Genomic DNA, 17,753 nt, shown 5'->3' with positions numbered 1-17,753 from the left:
CTCTGTAATGGCAGCTCCGTCAGGTTCAGAATCGTGTTTTGGGATAGCTAAAAACCACAATTAAAAACCCTTCTCTTTGGGTATAAATCTTCTCTAGCATATAACCAAGAGCACCAATGTTTAAGAATGAAGCCACTATGCGTCAACTTCCCATTGTGGAGAAAGTGTAATGTTAGACCATGCACTCTATTCACCCTCTGAAGGCAGAAAAAGTGGGAAATAATCGTGCAACATGCGTTCATTTCAACTTTGGAGCAACTGTAATGAGGGGACAAAACAACTGAAGAACACGCCATTTGAGACCTGGGAATCACTACCAAGAGAGAACTCTTTCATCTCTGGTTCTTCCTTGTTTTCAGGCTGATGTAGCCAACTTCCTCCTGCAACAAGGGTTGTGAGAGAGATACGTTTTCTTCCCTCTTCTTGTAGGCAGGCTGAAGCTTTTCAAGTAGGGAAATACAACCAGTCTCTGCCCTGAAGCATGGTGAAATCCCTTAGGATCTCTGCCCGTTATGACTCAGAGCAGCTGCTGAGAATGCTAAGCCAGAGTGTTCTTGAGGACAAGGTATGTTCACAGTTCTGGCCTTGCCCATATAGCTGCATATTCCCCATGAGTGGGTGGCATCTCTGGCAGTGGCATACCGTGCTTGAATTTCAGCACTACATGACATCTGTGGGTGTTGGGACGCATTTCTGCAGCTAAAACACTCTGATTAAAATAAAAATAAGTTGAAAAATAAAATAATTATCAGAAACAAGATTAGCAACACATAAGAAAAATAATGGCACCTTTCTGGAGAAATGTGATATGGGTGTTTGAAAAACTATATTTGATAAATTGAATGAGTAGCACACCACCACAGGCTTCTCATATTTAACTTCTGAGAAACCCTGAGCACTGGTTAGCATATGAAGAGACTGAATGTCCTATGAACTTAACATGACAGGCTTGAAAGCTCAATGAATCAGACTGGCCAGCTGTTTATACCTTGGTTATTTTGGGGTTTACTTTGGGATATTCCCTTTCTTCAATGGAAAAAAAGCCATCTGAAAAGGACTGATGAATGGTCAGGGCAGTTAAAGACAAGTGTATTTTCATCCTTCAGAAAGAGTATATACCATAACCATACTGCTTGCACAGTATACACAGTTTGGAAATTAGGATTCCCCCTTTTCATTGTCCTACATTTATACCATCTCACTTCTAAACCACATCTAAATCTATCCAACTGCTGTGTAGTGAATAAGCCAACTAAAGATACTCAGTTCTGAGGATAACCACTTTTTATTATTATTATTTAAAGTAAATAGTCTGTTCTTTTAAATTGGTCTGGGTTTAGGCTGTTTCATTCAATAGATATAATGTTTTGAATGGATTACACCAGGACCTTGTATAATTTAATGGAGTTGTCCCTTTTCACTACCATACCTACCACAAGCTGAATCTGAAAACAGTGGAATCTGTAAAATTTGGGTCTACATTTTGAATTTCACATTTAGGAAAGCCTGTATCTGGGCTAGAATACGCACGTTATCTCATTTAAATGAGTAGGTAAAGTTAGGAACAAAGGAAGGATCTTAAACTCCAGCATGACCCAAAAAACCCTCAATTCACTGGCTGATTCTCTTCCCACAGGCACAGATGTGACTCGAGAATAACAGAATAATTATGTAGGATATAAATGAGATGAGAAGAAGCCAGTTTCTCCACCGAGTACAGTTTGCCAATAGCTGACATCATTATAATAGCATTGGAGACTATCCCTTGAGGACAATACTTGCTAGACAATGAGTCTGTTAAGCTAGCCTTAACAGCACACAGAGGAAAAAGCTCAGTGAAAGCATAAATCCATTCTTGACTGCCACAGCTACAACTATAGAAGTTGATCTTTTCAGCCTTTAATACCCACTCAACTTCACCTCCCAAGCAACCAGGTTTTTTGTTGGATCAGTAACCCCTTGCCTCCATCACCAAGCTGCAACTCCATCTTCTTTGTTGAACACACTGAAGAGAAAATCCAAACTTGCTTGTAACTTCCTAAGTTTCCCTCCCTTTCTGCCTTATGGCAACAGACATCTTGCTTGTGCTTTCCCCAAAGAACACACTATTTATTATTCCACCCAAAGGTACAAGGTATACAGAGTACTAGATAAAAACAATAAAAGCTGAGTATGTTTGCCCATACCTAAAATTTAATCCTTTTTTTTTTTTGCAAGCTCTAATATGTTTCTGCTAGCTCAGTGGCCACCGCTGCTGTACTGAAAGAAGTCAACTTTTTTTTTGCTTCAGGCAGTTCTCTGGGCTTTTAGAGATGATTTCAGGGAAGCTCTCAGAACCTCATTTAACTCCACCATGCTGTTTTAATCCCAAGGCTCTCCACAATTTATCACCTCCTTTTGCTCCCAGTCTTCTGAATAGGAGAAGTAAATCAGGTAGCCGAGCACTGCAATGCACAACACTCTCTCCATTTTTTACTTGCAGACTGTGGTATTCTCTCCAGCTACACCCTATCTTTGCTCCTGTTTTCCGTTTTCTGTTCATTTCCCACCTTTCTTTTCAGGTGCAGAATCTTCTGATTTAATTCTTCACATCAGGAGAGATGAAAGGAACTAAGAATCTTGAGCAACATGTGATTTTTCACATAGAAGAGCTCAAAAATCTTAGATTCTTTGCAATATCTATTTCCTTCAGTCAGTAAAAAGGCAATTTGAAGATAACCTTGCAAATTGTTCTGAAAACTTACCAGCTCCAGCACCAAATGCACTTGACTGCACCCACAAAAGGACTGAAAATTAAAATTTTAAAGCAATAATTTGAAGAGGAGAATCCGTGCACACCTCCCAAAAAGTAATATAAATCACTACCCTGAGTTAGGTTAATAGAACAGGCAGATAAACTATTTTCTGCAGTTTGTCCTAAATGTGCAATGTGTGTTTGTCCTGGCCAGCATCATGGCAGGAGTGTATAACACTTATTAAGCTGTCCACTTCGTAAAGATGACAGGAGGCATTCTGGCATTCTTATCAGCACGAGAACTAAACGGTGGATGAGAGGTGCTGAGCCAAGAGTAGCTACACAACAAGACATACTAGACACATCCCCTCCTTTCCTCAAATGAAGTCGCCATCGTTGCATTCCATTTATATCCTCACTGCCTGCTCTTAATCATCTTCAAATAAAATCCACATCCACATATAGAATACACAGATGATCCCTATAGGCCTTACACACACACACACGCACGCACGGATGCATGCACACACACTGTAAGAATGAGTACGGTAAGAGCCGAAGATTTTTCAGTCCAAAATTACTATTGACAGCACGGCAAACTAAAATTCTGTTAGCGTTAGCAGTCTTAGAGCATTATCAGTCAAAACAGAACTTCACCAGCCAGTGGGAATGAATCCATCCTTCTTCCCTTTCTGGGGAATTACCTTTCCTGTGCACTCTGGCAAGGCTAATTTCCTGAGCTTCAGTTTTTCACCACATAGATTAGAATAAATTATCAGCTACCTCTTCAGGCTCTTTTGGAGTTCATTTATATCTCTCTTGTAAGGTGCTACATATGGAAATCCCTTGTAGCAACATGATGCAAACACTACTGTCAAGATCGTGGTATTCTGAGTTAGAAAAACATGGAGAATATTTACCTCATTCTTTCAGGGGCTTAACCCATGAGTTTGTGTAGACGATGTAGGGATTCTAAGTGATTCCTATTATGTGTGTAGAACTATATGCTAGCTCACAGCTACATGAAGTTCTGGGTGTTTCAACATATTGTTATGTGAACGACAGTAAGGGAACACCTATGGCCAACATGCTGGTTAGCAATGCAGTGTAAGGATGGTGACGAGCCAAAAGCGGTTAAAGAAATAATTTTTAATAAGGTAGCAAATCAATGTCTGAGATGTACAGAAACTAGTGAAATGCACCAGTATTCCTCAAGGTCCTGTTATTAACAGTTATTATTCAGCTTTGTCTGCATTATAAAGTTTCAAAAATATTAGAAACGTATACAAAAATGCATACTTTTTTACGGTCCAATGCCTTCTGCCTCAATAGTCTCACCTCTGTGTTCTCACATGTCTCAGCCTGGCATAAATATATACCTGAAACACGCTAGCGTATTAATTCTAATGAGTTTTCATGTGTCTAATATGCATCATTTAAAGAACAAGCACATGGTAAACATCCGTATGGGTAAAAAGAGGGCAAAGAGCAGAGCCCCATTTCTCCTTAGCAATATCCTTGTTCCTGTCCTATTGTTCCAAAAGCTCTGTTTGGCTTCTCTTTCAGCGCAGGATAAGAGCAATCTGTGATTTATTTTTCCAAGTCCCAGCTTGTAGGTTATGTCTGGTGTACATGACACGCATGAAACTACACTAGTTTTGTGACAATATTGTAGTTGCAGTGGAAAGTTTCCTTTCCTGTGTAGACCTTCTCCATGACAAATACCATGATGACTTCAGAAGTAGTTAATTTATATTGAACCCAGATCTTTTGACTTCTACGTTGGTCTTGTGGGTTATGGCTCCTTTAGGTACTTGTCTTGCAAGTACTAAAAAAAATGTAAGGAACAAAAACTCTGAGCTTGTAAAAAAAAAAAAAATCTTTACACATTACAAGTCGTGTAAATCTTTTAGAGGAATTGCTGTATTCTCAGGAAATACGTTAACAGAAAAAGGACTTCTCTCTCCTAACCCTGCAAGCACTGCATAAATAGCAGCAGGAGTTTTGTGATCATGGAGCTCATATGACATGAAAGGATAGCAAATCCAGGGTTTCTGGTATGGCCTTTGCTTGTTCATGAAGTAGGCAGTTTCAAAGGATTAGTTGGAAAACACAAAGCTATAAGACTTTTTTGCCAAGTGGATTCAGTTTTATCACCAAAGCAGAATCTAGATATACTCATAAATGAGTTAAGCATTTATTTCTTTCACAACAAGCCCTTAAACAGAATGTTAAGTAGGTTAAAAAAAAAAACAGGAAATAAAACCAAATTAAGAGCTGTGCTTATTTCCATTGCAAGGGGTCAATATTCACTTTCTGTGCTACTACAAGCATGCTCTGCTGCTGAGATTCATGGAAGCCACTCAAGGAGGACCAGGGATAACACCCTCAGAATCTCTCTTCTCACTTTCTTCACTGATAGAAGACCCATCAGGGTGCCATCAAAACACTTACCGCTCTTACTTAAGTGCGTGGAGAAATAAAGAGACCCCCCTCCCCCAGTCTCACAGATAGGCCACATTCAGTTCCCCTCTACTCAAACAAATGCTAAAAGACAAGGAAGTACTGAACGGGTCATTAGACTTTAGTGCGTTTAAAGACACTGTCTTCATTAGTGCAAGAGGGGAACTTTATAGCTCTTATACCACCCTACGAGGAATGTGGCCATCTTCTGCCAGGGCCTCAAAATCTGATGTTCATAAACCATCAGGATCTGGAGTTTTGGTTCAAGCCCCATGTCTTACTTCTCCTTGTCTCTAAAAAGATCTCTCTATTTGCAACATAGCCTCTACTCGGGTCACCTGAGAGGACAATCATCATCACTGCTTTCTGATTTATGTGAAGCTCTATATTCTACCAACTGTGAAAAGCATTCTGGGAAATCAATAAGTAATTAAAACAGAACTAATGGTTGGGACATAAGTGAGAGTACAAAGTGCAGCTACGATCTAATTAATACAATTTGATCCCCAAAAGTATCCCTCCAGGCAGCAAAGTTTATTGGCAAAGATGCATGCTTGGGGGCAAGGCTGCCAACAAACACACACATTGGATGCATTCTGAGCATTCTCACCCTTTCCAAAAGCTGAACACTGCTCAGTCTGACCTCTGGATAGAGGGTCAAAACCGGCTCGGCTCATTCCCTCAACATCCTTTGTGTTCAACTGCACATGGGCTGTCACTGAGGAGAGCTTTATATTACCTCAGATGTAATTCAGTGAGCCACAGCAAAATTATAAGTTCCATCTATTTACATTCAACCTCTAATCAAATATTATGAATCAAATATTCAGACCTCCTTTCACAAAGCTCCATGACACAACATGAAGATGCGCTATGTTCTTAAACACAAAATTTGCTTGAAAATCTAGATCTGTTGCATGGGGGCGCTCAGGCCTTAACAGGTTCATGATGCCAGAGCCAGATGCATGACCAGGGCAGATGTCAAAATTCACACAACCTGTTTGAGCAGTTAGACTCGTTTACCTCACTGTAAAGGAAAAGGAGCACCTCAGATGACCTGAGACTGCAGCTGACATGTTTTGGGGGATAATGTACTACAAGATAGTTTGGGGTTTTCCCTTTGCTGAGACAAGAGAGAGTGCCTAAATGTTCTTTCCATCCTCTAATTAATGGTCTGCCACATACACTTGATGTATCATGAATCTGCCAGAAGCGAATAATCATCCACTTTTGTTTTCAGAGCAATATTTCGCTGTATTTAACTTGCCTGTCCCTAAGAAAATTATAATGTTTTAGAGGACTGCACAGAAGTTACGGCATTAACTTGATTAAACATCTGGTAGAGGACTGTGCCCACTGTGGAACTGAATACTAAGCGCAAATAAATTATGTTACTCATCCACCCCTCTGCAGAATATTGTACATTTTGAGACTTTAAATATATCTCTCACAATACTTTCTTGGATTGAAAGCATTATTTGAATTTACTTGAAAAGGGACTCTGTGCACATATAAAAGTGAACTTTCAGCTCAGTATTGAAACAGAGAACAATTGTTTCTTCCAACTTGATCTTAGGTTACTACAGGATGTAGAAGCTAATTAGCCTCGGGCACATTTATGAACCTCTTTCCCAGATTCAGATTATAGGCATGATGTTTCTGAAGCATGTCTTATGTAACAAAAATACAAATTAAAAAAAAATCTCCCTTTAAGAAAGACTTATAGTCAAAAGACTGGAAAACGCCAGTAAGACAGACCACAGTACTGCCATCACCTGTATCAGAAGGGGCTAGTTTTGAGGCACTCTGGCCTTCTCCCTGTGGGGACAGTTTGCTGCCTCAGGTATTTTCTGTCTCTCTGCTGGATGACAGCAAACTTGAGCGAGAACTTCAGCAGTGGAACTGAGCAATTACTGCTCTATTTTCACCTATTGTTAACTCAAGAAGCTTGCCTGAGCAACAGCACACTTTCTTTCTTGGATATTTCAACTCTTGCAGATGAGCGAAATGAGAAATGAAGACAAAAAGCAGATGGTAACATTATCATCCCTTCTCCTTTTCTGATCAAAATTTCCATCTGCTTCTAGTCACCTGTATTCTTGATTTATTTTAACTACATTCACCATTGCTCACTTTCAGCCAGTTCCTCCTGTCTCTGAGAGACAGAGACTGCTCTTCCCTACCTCCTGTGATGGCTAAAAGAAGAATCCTATCACTCTGTTTTGACTGGCACTCCCACTCACTTCAGCTTGCATTTAGAGACATCCTATCTGGTATAACCAGTTTCATGAACATTGCAAATCTCACCTTAAATCAGACTCTTTATCACCTGGCCTGCTGAGTGCCTCAACTGCTCAGAAGCAACACTTCTACCTTGTTCTACACCATTACATCTCAGTTTAACTTCCTAAATGACGCTGGCACGTGACCTGTGGTGCTAATCACACAACTGAGCTCTTCTGAGCTATGTAGAGATCCTAGTGAGAATCACAGAAGTGTAGTAGTGCTGTGGGACATGAACTGCAATACCGGAGCAAATGATACAGAATAAATTAAGGTGGAGTGTCCTTAGAAATTAAATCAGGAGGCTTTAAGGGCTAGAATTAGCGTTCAGATGACAAAAAGAGAACAAAAAGAGACAAAAAGAGAAAAGAGAGAGAGAACAAAAGACAAAGAGGTAGAAAGAGAGGAAAGGAGGGAGAATATTTATTTAGTTATGTAGTATAAGCAACTGTAAGTAGTAATTATTGCATTTTAATTAGTATGATTTTTAATATTGTCACTTACCATCGATAGCCAATTTGAGATCAGTCAGTGTAGTTCGAACTCTTGATATAACATGCTGCATGAGGTCAATTTCTTGATGGAGAAATATATTTATGGGTTGAATAGCTCCCATCTTTTGAAGCTGGGCTTTCACCTAGGCAAGAATAGTGCAATGATTGTAAAACTTAATCTCCTGTTCCTCATGCAATTATTTGTGAAAGCAAAAGGATGTTTTTGCAGTTGTATCACATAATTCCTGAGAAAAGAAACTTTCATGTAACAGATGGCCATTCAAGTCCTGTGCCAACTGTAATATTTAGCACACTGTGACTCATTAGCTTACCAAAATGAGCTCCTCCATCATTCTAAGGAGGGAAAGTTCCCTCTTTTTGAAGGGACACAGCAGTTTCTTCTGCCCTTGTTAAGACTGCAGGGTCTTAGATCTTAAAAAATAACCCACATGCCATACAAAAGCATGTTTGATGGTAACTTCTTCATATTTCCAAATTGCACTAAGTGAACTTTCTCACCTCTTCTTGCCCTGCTGAGTTGAAATAACGCTACAAATGGAGTTTGACTTAACAAGCTCAATGATATATAAAAGCTGCTGCTTCCAATAGCACGACTCACTCATAAGACAAGGTACTCATGGATGCATTACTAGAGAGCAAGATTGCCAGGAATAATACAGCTACCCCCAAATTCTGCTACACCATTATAAGCACCATTTTGTAGGTAGAAGCTTTTGTCTTACTAATATTTAAGGATAACAGTTCTTTCACTCACATTCAACAGAGAACATTTTTAAAATGGTATTAGCTGTCTATGTTACTCAAGGACATGTCACAGCAACTGTAGCAAAAGCACTCCCTGTCTCATTTTAGCATATGAGGCATATACAATATGCTTCAGACATACACCGTATGTTCCATGTCTATCACAGATCACTGCATACAATAGTGCATGAGAGAGGGTTTAGTGGCACCTGCAGAAATCATGGTGCCTATACCTCACCTAGTACCAGAATTCCTGATTTTTAAGACTTTCAAGTGTTTATCCCCAGTCTAACTCAGTTGTCAGAAAGGCAATGGCCCTCTGTACTTGCTACCAATCAGCCACATGCATTGTCTTTCACACTGAAGCAGCCTGAACCCTGATCTTTGCCCTAGTCACTCCTTTCCTCTGCAGGTGAAATTCTGCAAGGGGACTCCGGAATAAGACCCTAAATCCAGATACTTATATGGCCATGAATTTATCATGAAAGAGCTGACTCAGGATCAGTCTGCTAAAATAATTTAAGAGCTTATTTTGAGCCTACTAACAAAAGATGAAGGAAATCTATTCTCTCAAAGAGCAGAATATAATTGGAATTCCACACAGCCAAGTAAAGCCACAAGATTTGGTGTAATGTGTGCTATTTCATCAAGGCGAGAGTATTTTGCTTTGTGTTTTTCCAGATACACAGAGTAAACATTACTAAAGATCTTATTATTACACTGAACAGCAAGTTTCCATGAGGTGAATAAAATACAACATTTGAATAGTTATAATTGCTAGTATAAATGAGTAAATGCTTAGACAATTTCAAATTCTCAGGTTTTAACTCCAAGCCAAATAAAATACTCCTTTTCAACAGCTATTAGCGAGGTTATTAATCATATTTTAATCACAAGGACCCATGAGTTTGTCAGACAGAATGTCCAAGAAATAGATGCCAGCCAATTATGTTAATGCTTTGCAGCATGACAGTTCATTTTACAGACTGAGTTAAAGTGTTTCTTCCTGTAAAAGAGAAAAAAAATACTAAAATCACAAGACTAAAGCTGAGATCATAAACTCTTTTTAGATAATCTACACAATGAAGTATTCTGATCTTTTTCATACAAAATCCAAGCAAAGCCCCTGCTTTCAGAAAATTTCACAGGAATTGATAATTCTACCTCTTGCCAAAAAAGCAAAAAAAAAGCTTCGATTTTTTTGCAGAATACTGAGAAATCTAGTGCATGCTGCTAATAAGAAAGGAATTATACAGAACATAGCCCATACATTTTATCTTTTAAATAATAAACTTCTTTCTAGTCTACAAAGCATGTGTTTCTTTTGGAGATCATTGAGACGAAGGATTTCTCCCATTTGAGGAAAAGTTGCATGGAAGAGGTTGTTAAAGGTGTTATTTTCCAAAATGTTGATATCTTCGAATCGACAAAGACAAGATGAAATAAATGTTCTAAAATATTACTGTACTGATAATTGTACAATTTAACTTGTGAATTCTCAGAATTTGTTTTCATGTACCTACAAAAATACCCGCAATGTTTGGAATAATGGAGTGAACCAATAATGCAGAAATTTGTTAATTCATCCTAGGTATGTTCACAGCACTCAGCCTGGAGCATCCAGCATAATCAGATATGAAAACTGAAAAAAATCACATACTTCCTTCCTTATTGTACACAAACCAATCCTGACCTGCAGTGATATTTACTCGGTGCCTGTCTTGGAAATCTTGCTGTTAAGATTAGTTTTAAATAGCAGCTCTGGTTTTATATCAGAATTCTTACGAAGCAATCGGATGACTTACTTCCAGTGCTGTATTTATTATGACATAAGGAGATGGATATTGACTGACAGAAAAAACCTCACAAGACAAAACTCACTAACCAAAATAGCCTTTCTGGTATTAATAGAGTAATTCCATAAAGTCCACTTACAACATCTCCTTTGCATTATGCAAACAGCTGTCATATAACATAAAACAAGGCAATTTAAGAAAGGAGCAACTAAAATGACAATCTTGATAGCTTTGTCTACAAGATTTTGCAAGGCATATCTCTGCTGTGTCAGATTTCTCTATGCACATTTCTTAGCAGTCCTCAGGTCACCAACTCCTTTATCACCACACCCATTATAGGACATTCAGCAGAAAAGCAGTCACCGAACTCATGTGAGTTACCGGTCAGTGATCAAGTTCCTGTAATAAAAGCTCTTGTTTTCAGACTTGGTTACTTACTATACTCTTTGTCAGTAGAACAGGAAATTCCATCATTCTATGGGATGGTCTAAGTAGGAGCCCTGAATAGGAAAGACAAGCTCAAGGCATGTCCAAGCCAAAGCTCTTTTCGAGTTGTGTCAAGGACCACTTCTGTGTTGTATACAAGGAAGCAGGCAGTGAAATAGGTAGAAAATAGCTGAAACTCTAGAGCTGCGTAAGCACCATATTTGATAGGGTTGGAAAGTAAACAGAGACACCTCACAAAATCAGCTACGTTAGTGTTTCAGTTCAGACCCCAATTTTTTTTTTTTTTTTTTTTTTTTTCCCCAAAACCATCTATGAAAAAAAGGCTTCCGTTGCTTCAGTGCAGAGGCGACAGAGATGTGCAGCTTTTTTTTTTTTTTTTTTTTTTGTAGCCAAACACATGCACTGAAAAGTAGACTTCAGGCACACAAACTAGATTAGTTTCAGATTAAACTAAACCAAAACTTATGCCTCAGGGAGTCTAATGTACTCTAACCACTACTGTAGGTATTCAGCCTACAGGCCCGGACTAGAGTTAGACCAAAGTATATTCCCCAGTAAAACATTTAAAGCCAGCCTGGGGACCTCGGATGAACTCCTATTCCTAGGCAATATTTGCTAATGTAGTCATAGCCTTAGCGGAGAATAAGATGAAATCAATACTACAAAAAATATTTAAGAAAAAAAAAGCATTGCTACTTGGGTTAAAAGCCAGCTTCCAATGAAGTGTAGTACCTTTGGAATGTCTCCAGGCCTATTCCCTAGCAAGCGGTTTTTCAAGCTGCAAGGATCATTTTCATTATAAACCTCTGTGTGTGACAGGCTGACATTTATTCTTACATCTATCTTCACTCGCATGGACTGTCGGGACCTAATCATTTTACCACTGATCTCTCTGTTACCTGTTGGACAAGAACCAGAAGCAAAAGGGGTCATGAAAGCAGAACTCTTACTCTGCCTCTGTCTTTGGAGTGAGAAAAATGAAGACAGTTTAGGTCAGGAGGAAGGTTGATTTTGTTTTTCCATCAGCTGTGTCAAACCACAGTCTGATAAAGTACGCCAAGGTGACTTGTTTGGTTTATAGTCCTTTGGGTGGACATCGAGTCAGGTATTTGGCTGGTGAGAGGAAGCATTAGAAAAAAACAACAATAGCAGCAGCAGCATATATCATGTCCCTATGTCATGTAGCATATAGCATGTCCCCAACTGAGTCTGTTGGGGTTTGAAGTCTGAGCAAATTCACTTCAGGCTTTCTAAAGGGAGCCATGAAAACTGATCAAGGACAGCAAAGGCACCTGCCACTTTCCCTGAAGAGTATTTGCTTTTAATTACCTTCATTCATTTCCTAAATTTTTTATTCCTTTTCTCCTCTGATATTGTCTCTATAACTGAATTTCCAAAGACTACCATGTTGTGGCCTTACTGGAGCACAATAGTCTTCTAAAAGCAAACCCAAGCTGCACTGCTAGGACTAATGGATGTTTTTCTTTTTACTGCTCTTACCCAATGAGGCATGCATAGGAACTCTTTTTGACATATTCCCTCAGTCTCTTACAATTTAGTATATTAGCTTTGTTTGTTTCAGGATTGTTAAACTGATCTAGTAAGTAATAATGCCCTGAATGACCAAATGTTGACTTAAATTGACAAACAGCAGAAGTCATCTCATTCCTTTTCCTTCAGACATCACAGGAAATAATTACATAATCCATTTCACTCCTTATGCTTGCAAGCTTAATTTCATTTGCTTATTATATTGTAGCTTCTGCTAAATTCTGTTGCTTCTTCCCTGAGAGAACATCTGAACTCTCCTTTCTTTTCTGCTCTGACTAATAAAATTATTAGTTATATGATAGTGAACATAATCTAATATTTTTTTTTATTTTAGACTTTTTTTTTGGTCAGTTTATGCAAACTTGCATTTAAAAATGTAGCTTTCTTTACAGGTTATTCCTGCCATCTCTGACCTTTCTAAGAGGTTACAGAGATACAGAGCCTCACTTCTTATGAGAAACACATTTGATACAGATTTTTTGCTTCTTGGGTAGAGGTGGCCACACTGGCACATAAACAACAACGGTAACAAAGAAGAGAAACTGGGCACTAATGGCAGAAATGGGAAATTCCCTCCAACAAAGGAAGCATTGGTAAAGACACAAATGAGTTCCAAGGTCAAAAGAATGAGAGAAAGAGTAAATCCATTAAGCAAAATTAAGAAGGAGATACTGAAGAATCAGGAACTGCAAGAAATAATGCCAGATCTCGTAACACTGCAGAAGTAAAATCTGAAGTTGTAGTGCAGTTGACACAGCCGAAGGGAGGTACAGAGGAACTCATTATTACCAATATAAACTGTTGGAAAATGACCAGATGATGTTCTGAAGATACTCAGAGCAAAGGTATTACTGTTATGATACAAAGTGTGATTGTTGAACGGTTCTGTGGAAAAGTACTATATCATTCATCAGTAATATGGACTGAAGAAACAGTGTGTAACTAGAGGTTTGTGATTAATCAGAGAAGTGTAATTCTCAGATCAAGATGTACAGAACCTGAGAAAACCAGAAACCACCAAGAAGAGGTGTTATCTACACTTATTGATAAGAGAATGAAACAAACTTACACCCTGAGCTCATATACAAGAAACACAGAGGGTAAAAGTAGATCCAACAGGACATCCTCTGACTGTGCCTGTAAGAATGAAGTGGGGATGGAGGGGTGGAAACAACACACAAGCATTTTCTGAAGTAGTAATACCTAATATTAGTTCGACCTGTACAAACACAAATCTACTTACTTGAATCATAAGAGAACAGCTGTCAAGCAAATTGAAGCAAAAGAGATTTCCTTGAAGCTCAGAGATGTCGGAGAAGTGGTACAGAAGCAAAGAACCAACTGATTGTGAGCATCATTATAAAGACAATCACTTATAAGAAAATAAAACCCTGCAAGTATGATTGGCAGATCATGAGAAAAGATAATAGCTTGTCATACTACTGGATCATGAGTGTGATACAGCAATGAAAACAATTGATGATGATTTTTTTATACATGGAAAAGTATGTATTGTGCCCAAAAATGGTAGTAAAATAGAAACAAGTTAAGAGTGCAGGGTGGAACTTCCAAAAGAAACCCCCCAGACTCTTTGTCCTTAACTACAGCTCCTGGCTCCATAACTGGCTGTCTCCAAAGCTAAGACACTTGAGGAAGTGATTGAAAAGGGGAGTCCTACTCTGTGTGTGTGTTCTGTGAATAACCTGAGTAAACAAACTAAGAAGGAATGTGAGTGAATGAGACCAAGATTAAAAAGAAGAAATGCCAGAGAAAAATAGTGTTTGTTCAAATCATTCAGAAGTGATGTTCGGATTAAACAAGCATGTCTGCATTTTACAAGACTAAAGGGCACTGCACAAATTTCCCAGGTGTAAAACCTGAGGGCAAGAATATCCTCTGGTTACAATATAGAGTCCAGTACTGTTGGTGTCTTCTAAGTATTTAAAATTATTCAGGAGGAAAAAAGTTGGCAGTTTAATAAAGGAATGAAGACATACTCCCTTGGAGGATTTAGATAATGTCCTCAAAAAATTGGCACAATACACATACTACAAATATGGCAAAACCATATATGCCACCCAGGCATTCAGTATTCTATTGCTATCGCAAATTGGATTGAAAAAAAATTTCTAAGGAGCTGAATAAAAACTAGGAGAAACTAGTTCCATGAAAAAGCTTTACTCTGACAGGAAGGATAAAGGAAAAGGTGTAGATTATAGGTGTAGATCCGAAGTGTAAAGTATGAAATTTATTAGATTAGTTATTATACTTACTATATTTCATTTGCTATTTCTAGTATTTTTTACTATTAAACAGTAATGTGAAAACTAGAAAACTGACTCCATTCGAAATTAAATTCTACAAATAAATGATTTATATACTATCACTGGGAATCACTCAATAAACAGGTGACAAAAAAAGAAACACAAGCAGGGATGGATGGAAAAATAACTACATGGAGTAAGCTGCTAGGAAACCTCACCATAAAGAGTCACAGATTTTAAGTAGCTTGCCAAGAGGAGAATGAAAAGAGAAGTTCTGAGTTGAATTACGGCAGTACAGAAGAGGCTATTTATACAAGATATATTAAATCTAAGGCAAATAGTAGAACAGAAGATAGGAAATATTGCCAGGGCATCAAGACTATTGGTTGTAACCGAAGTGGACACTCTAAGTTGGCTAGAGAAGGAAATAAAGCAAGCTGCAATACTGTATAGCGGGCACTCTACAAGCTTGGGCTGCAACTGGGGGAAAAAAGCACTATCACTGAGAAACAGAATTGTAAATAATAAAATTGTGGAAATGAGGGGTTTTCAAGAGTTAATGTTCGTGAAACACATGGGAAGACACCAGGTCCTACTTACAATCTGATGCAGGATTGCTCTGTGCTGGATTTTTCCATTTAATGAGACTGTTAATCAAAAATGCAATAAAATATTGACAAATGTATCTGTTATGCTCAAAGCCCAAAAAATCTGGGCATGAAAAGGTCAGTGACAAAATCCACTATTCACAGTGGTGGTATCATAATAAGAGCAGGTAAATTGAAAGCTGTAACCACTTTAAGATCACTGATCTTTCAGAAAGAGGCACTGGTGTCCTTCCCTAACTTACTAAGGAGGGCAACACATTTCTGAATTCTCTTGTGAGAATTCTCTTCTGAGTTAAGGTGACTAATTATGTGGACTATGGCATTTGAAACATATGTTTCCAATGTAGGGATATTTTAGATAATAAACCAAAACAGACTTATAAAACACTATGCATAATTCTAGCAGCTTTTTAAAACATGTGCCAGTTAAATTTAAGAAGTAGAATAAAACTCGTAAAACACATACATACACTAAACATCTGTATTTATAAAGCAGCATATACCTCATGAGGGTTATAATCTGGAGGTAACTTCTCTAGCATTTCATCGGCAAGACGCTGCACCACTGCTTCTCGGGTTTCCCCTCCTCCAGTGCTGCTGTCTTTGGGCTGGATGCTCACAATTGTACTTAATGTCTCATTAGCCAGGTTAGTCTGGTAAGTTATATCTGCATTAGGGTGAAGTCCAAATACCTTATGGTAAAAGAGAAAAAAATAGAAAAAAAAATTGCAGTTTTCCTTCTAAAATTATATCAGTGAAAGAATGCACAAAAATGCATAAATGAGGAAGAAAATCCTCAGCTCTATGAAACAATAGATGTGAATAGGTCAGTGGAAGTACACACACTTAACTGGCCAAGGACCAGGCCCAAATTACATAAAAACATGAACATAGACTGCATACACAATAGCATTTTCATTAATGTGACTGGGGGATTTTGTTTGGTTGATTTTTAACTGATCTGATTATCTTCACGCAGGCTTCGGAACATGCTGTGGAGTGCTCTCAGGGGGTACAGACTGATTCCTTTCCGCTGGTTCAGACTAAAGTTTGTTGGAAACACATCATATGTGGACGATGACCCCTCACCACTAGCCCTGTGTCTCTACAGATCTATTGCTATTGTACCAGCTCAAGTAGATACCCCTAACAATCTACATCTACCTAACAAGCTACCATTTCTAACACATTTTGTTTTACTCAGCCTCTTAGGCTTATAAGGCATGCAGCACAGTGACTAAAACACTGCCCACCCTCAAGTATCTCAAGGTTTTACAACGGGTGAAATATTTAATATATTTTATGGTTTAGCTATTTTTGGGTTAAGTCTCCACTTTTTACTTCACCTTATTCCGAAATGGAATTATTCTATTTAAGATACAGCTAGCACAGAATTATTGCAAAGCTGCCCTTTTTCTGAATGATAATAGCTTTCTCTGAAACTTCCACTGAAATATCAGTAAGTCTATAATTGTCAGATTGACAATTGCGAGTCCCCTCCAGGGGGAATTGTTCTGCTCATTTAATTATAGCTATTAACTATCTCTTACAAACTTTGAACCACTGATCCAACAACGAGGAAGGCTTGCCCTCAAACTAAGCACCAAAGCCAAGCAATCTTCCATTTCTCATTTTTCATGTTTTCACATATATTGCATTAGAATTGGTATATTACAAGAAGACACTTGTAGTAATCAGTATTTACACAGTTCGAGGACAGAATTAAAAGGGCCATATGCAACATTGTTATGCTTGCAAATCTGGAAACTCGGAGATGAAGGATATACGTGGCTGATTGTGTGTCAATTGTGCGTCAAAGCCAGCAAAGCTGCACTGATTCGCACCAGCTGTGGATCTGATCCTTACCACAGTACGAAGAACACAGAACAGACCTAACGGTGTGTGTGAGAGAATGTGTGACCGTGACTAGCATGGAATTGCAGAAACACAGTATCATTTTGGTTGGAAGAGAGCCTTACGATCAGGTCCAAGCGTTCATCCTGTACTGCCAAGTCACCACTAAACCACGTTCCTAAGCACCACATCTACAAGCCTTCCAGGGATGGGGACTCTACCACCTTCATGGGACGCCCAGGGATGGGGACTCTACCACCTTCCTGGGAAGCCTGTTCCAATGCTTCACAACCCTTTGTTTAAATAATTTTTTCCTAATATCCAACCTAAATCTCCCCTGGCACAATTTCAGGTCATTTCCTCTTGTCCTATCACTTCTTACTTGGGAGAAGAGACCAACCCCCACCTCGCTACAACCTTTCAGGTGGTTATAGAGAGCGATAAGGTCTGCCCTCAGCCTCCTTTTCTCCAGGCTAAACAACCCCAGTTCCCTC

General features: G+C 38.6%; 1 protein-coding gene across 1 annotated transcript in view; it reads right to left on the bottom strand.

The window, feature by feature from the left end:
- The window catches only part of LOC104491983 (dynein heavy chain 5, axonemal-like), a gene marked incomplete at its 5' end in the record, with an annotated part of 143,474 nt that overhangs the window by 9,347 nt on the left and 116,374 nt on the right, over positions 1 to 17,753 (bottom strand). The window contains 2 exons of the mRNA XM_010134480.1: positions 7,985 to 8,117; positions 15,909 to 16,097. Coding sequence (XP_010132782.1) covers positions 7,985 to 8,117; positions 15,909 to 16,097 — 322 coding nt within the window. The remainder of the gene's footprint in view (positions 1 to 7,984; positions 8,118 to 15,908; positions 16,098 to 17,753) is intronic.

Source organism: Buceros rhinoceros, unplaced genomic scaffold (genome assembly GCF_000710305.1).
Source record: "Buceros rhinoceros silvestris isolate BGI_N320 unplaced genomic scaffold, ASM71030v1 scaffold3354, whole genome shotgun sequence".
Lineage (NCBI taxonomy): Eukaryota > Metazoa > Chordata > Aves > Bucerotiformes > Bucerotidae > Buceros > Buceros rhinoceros.
Note: the sequence above shows the minus strand (reverse complement) of the source record. Positions and strands in the feature narration are given on the sequence as shown.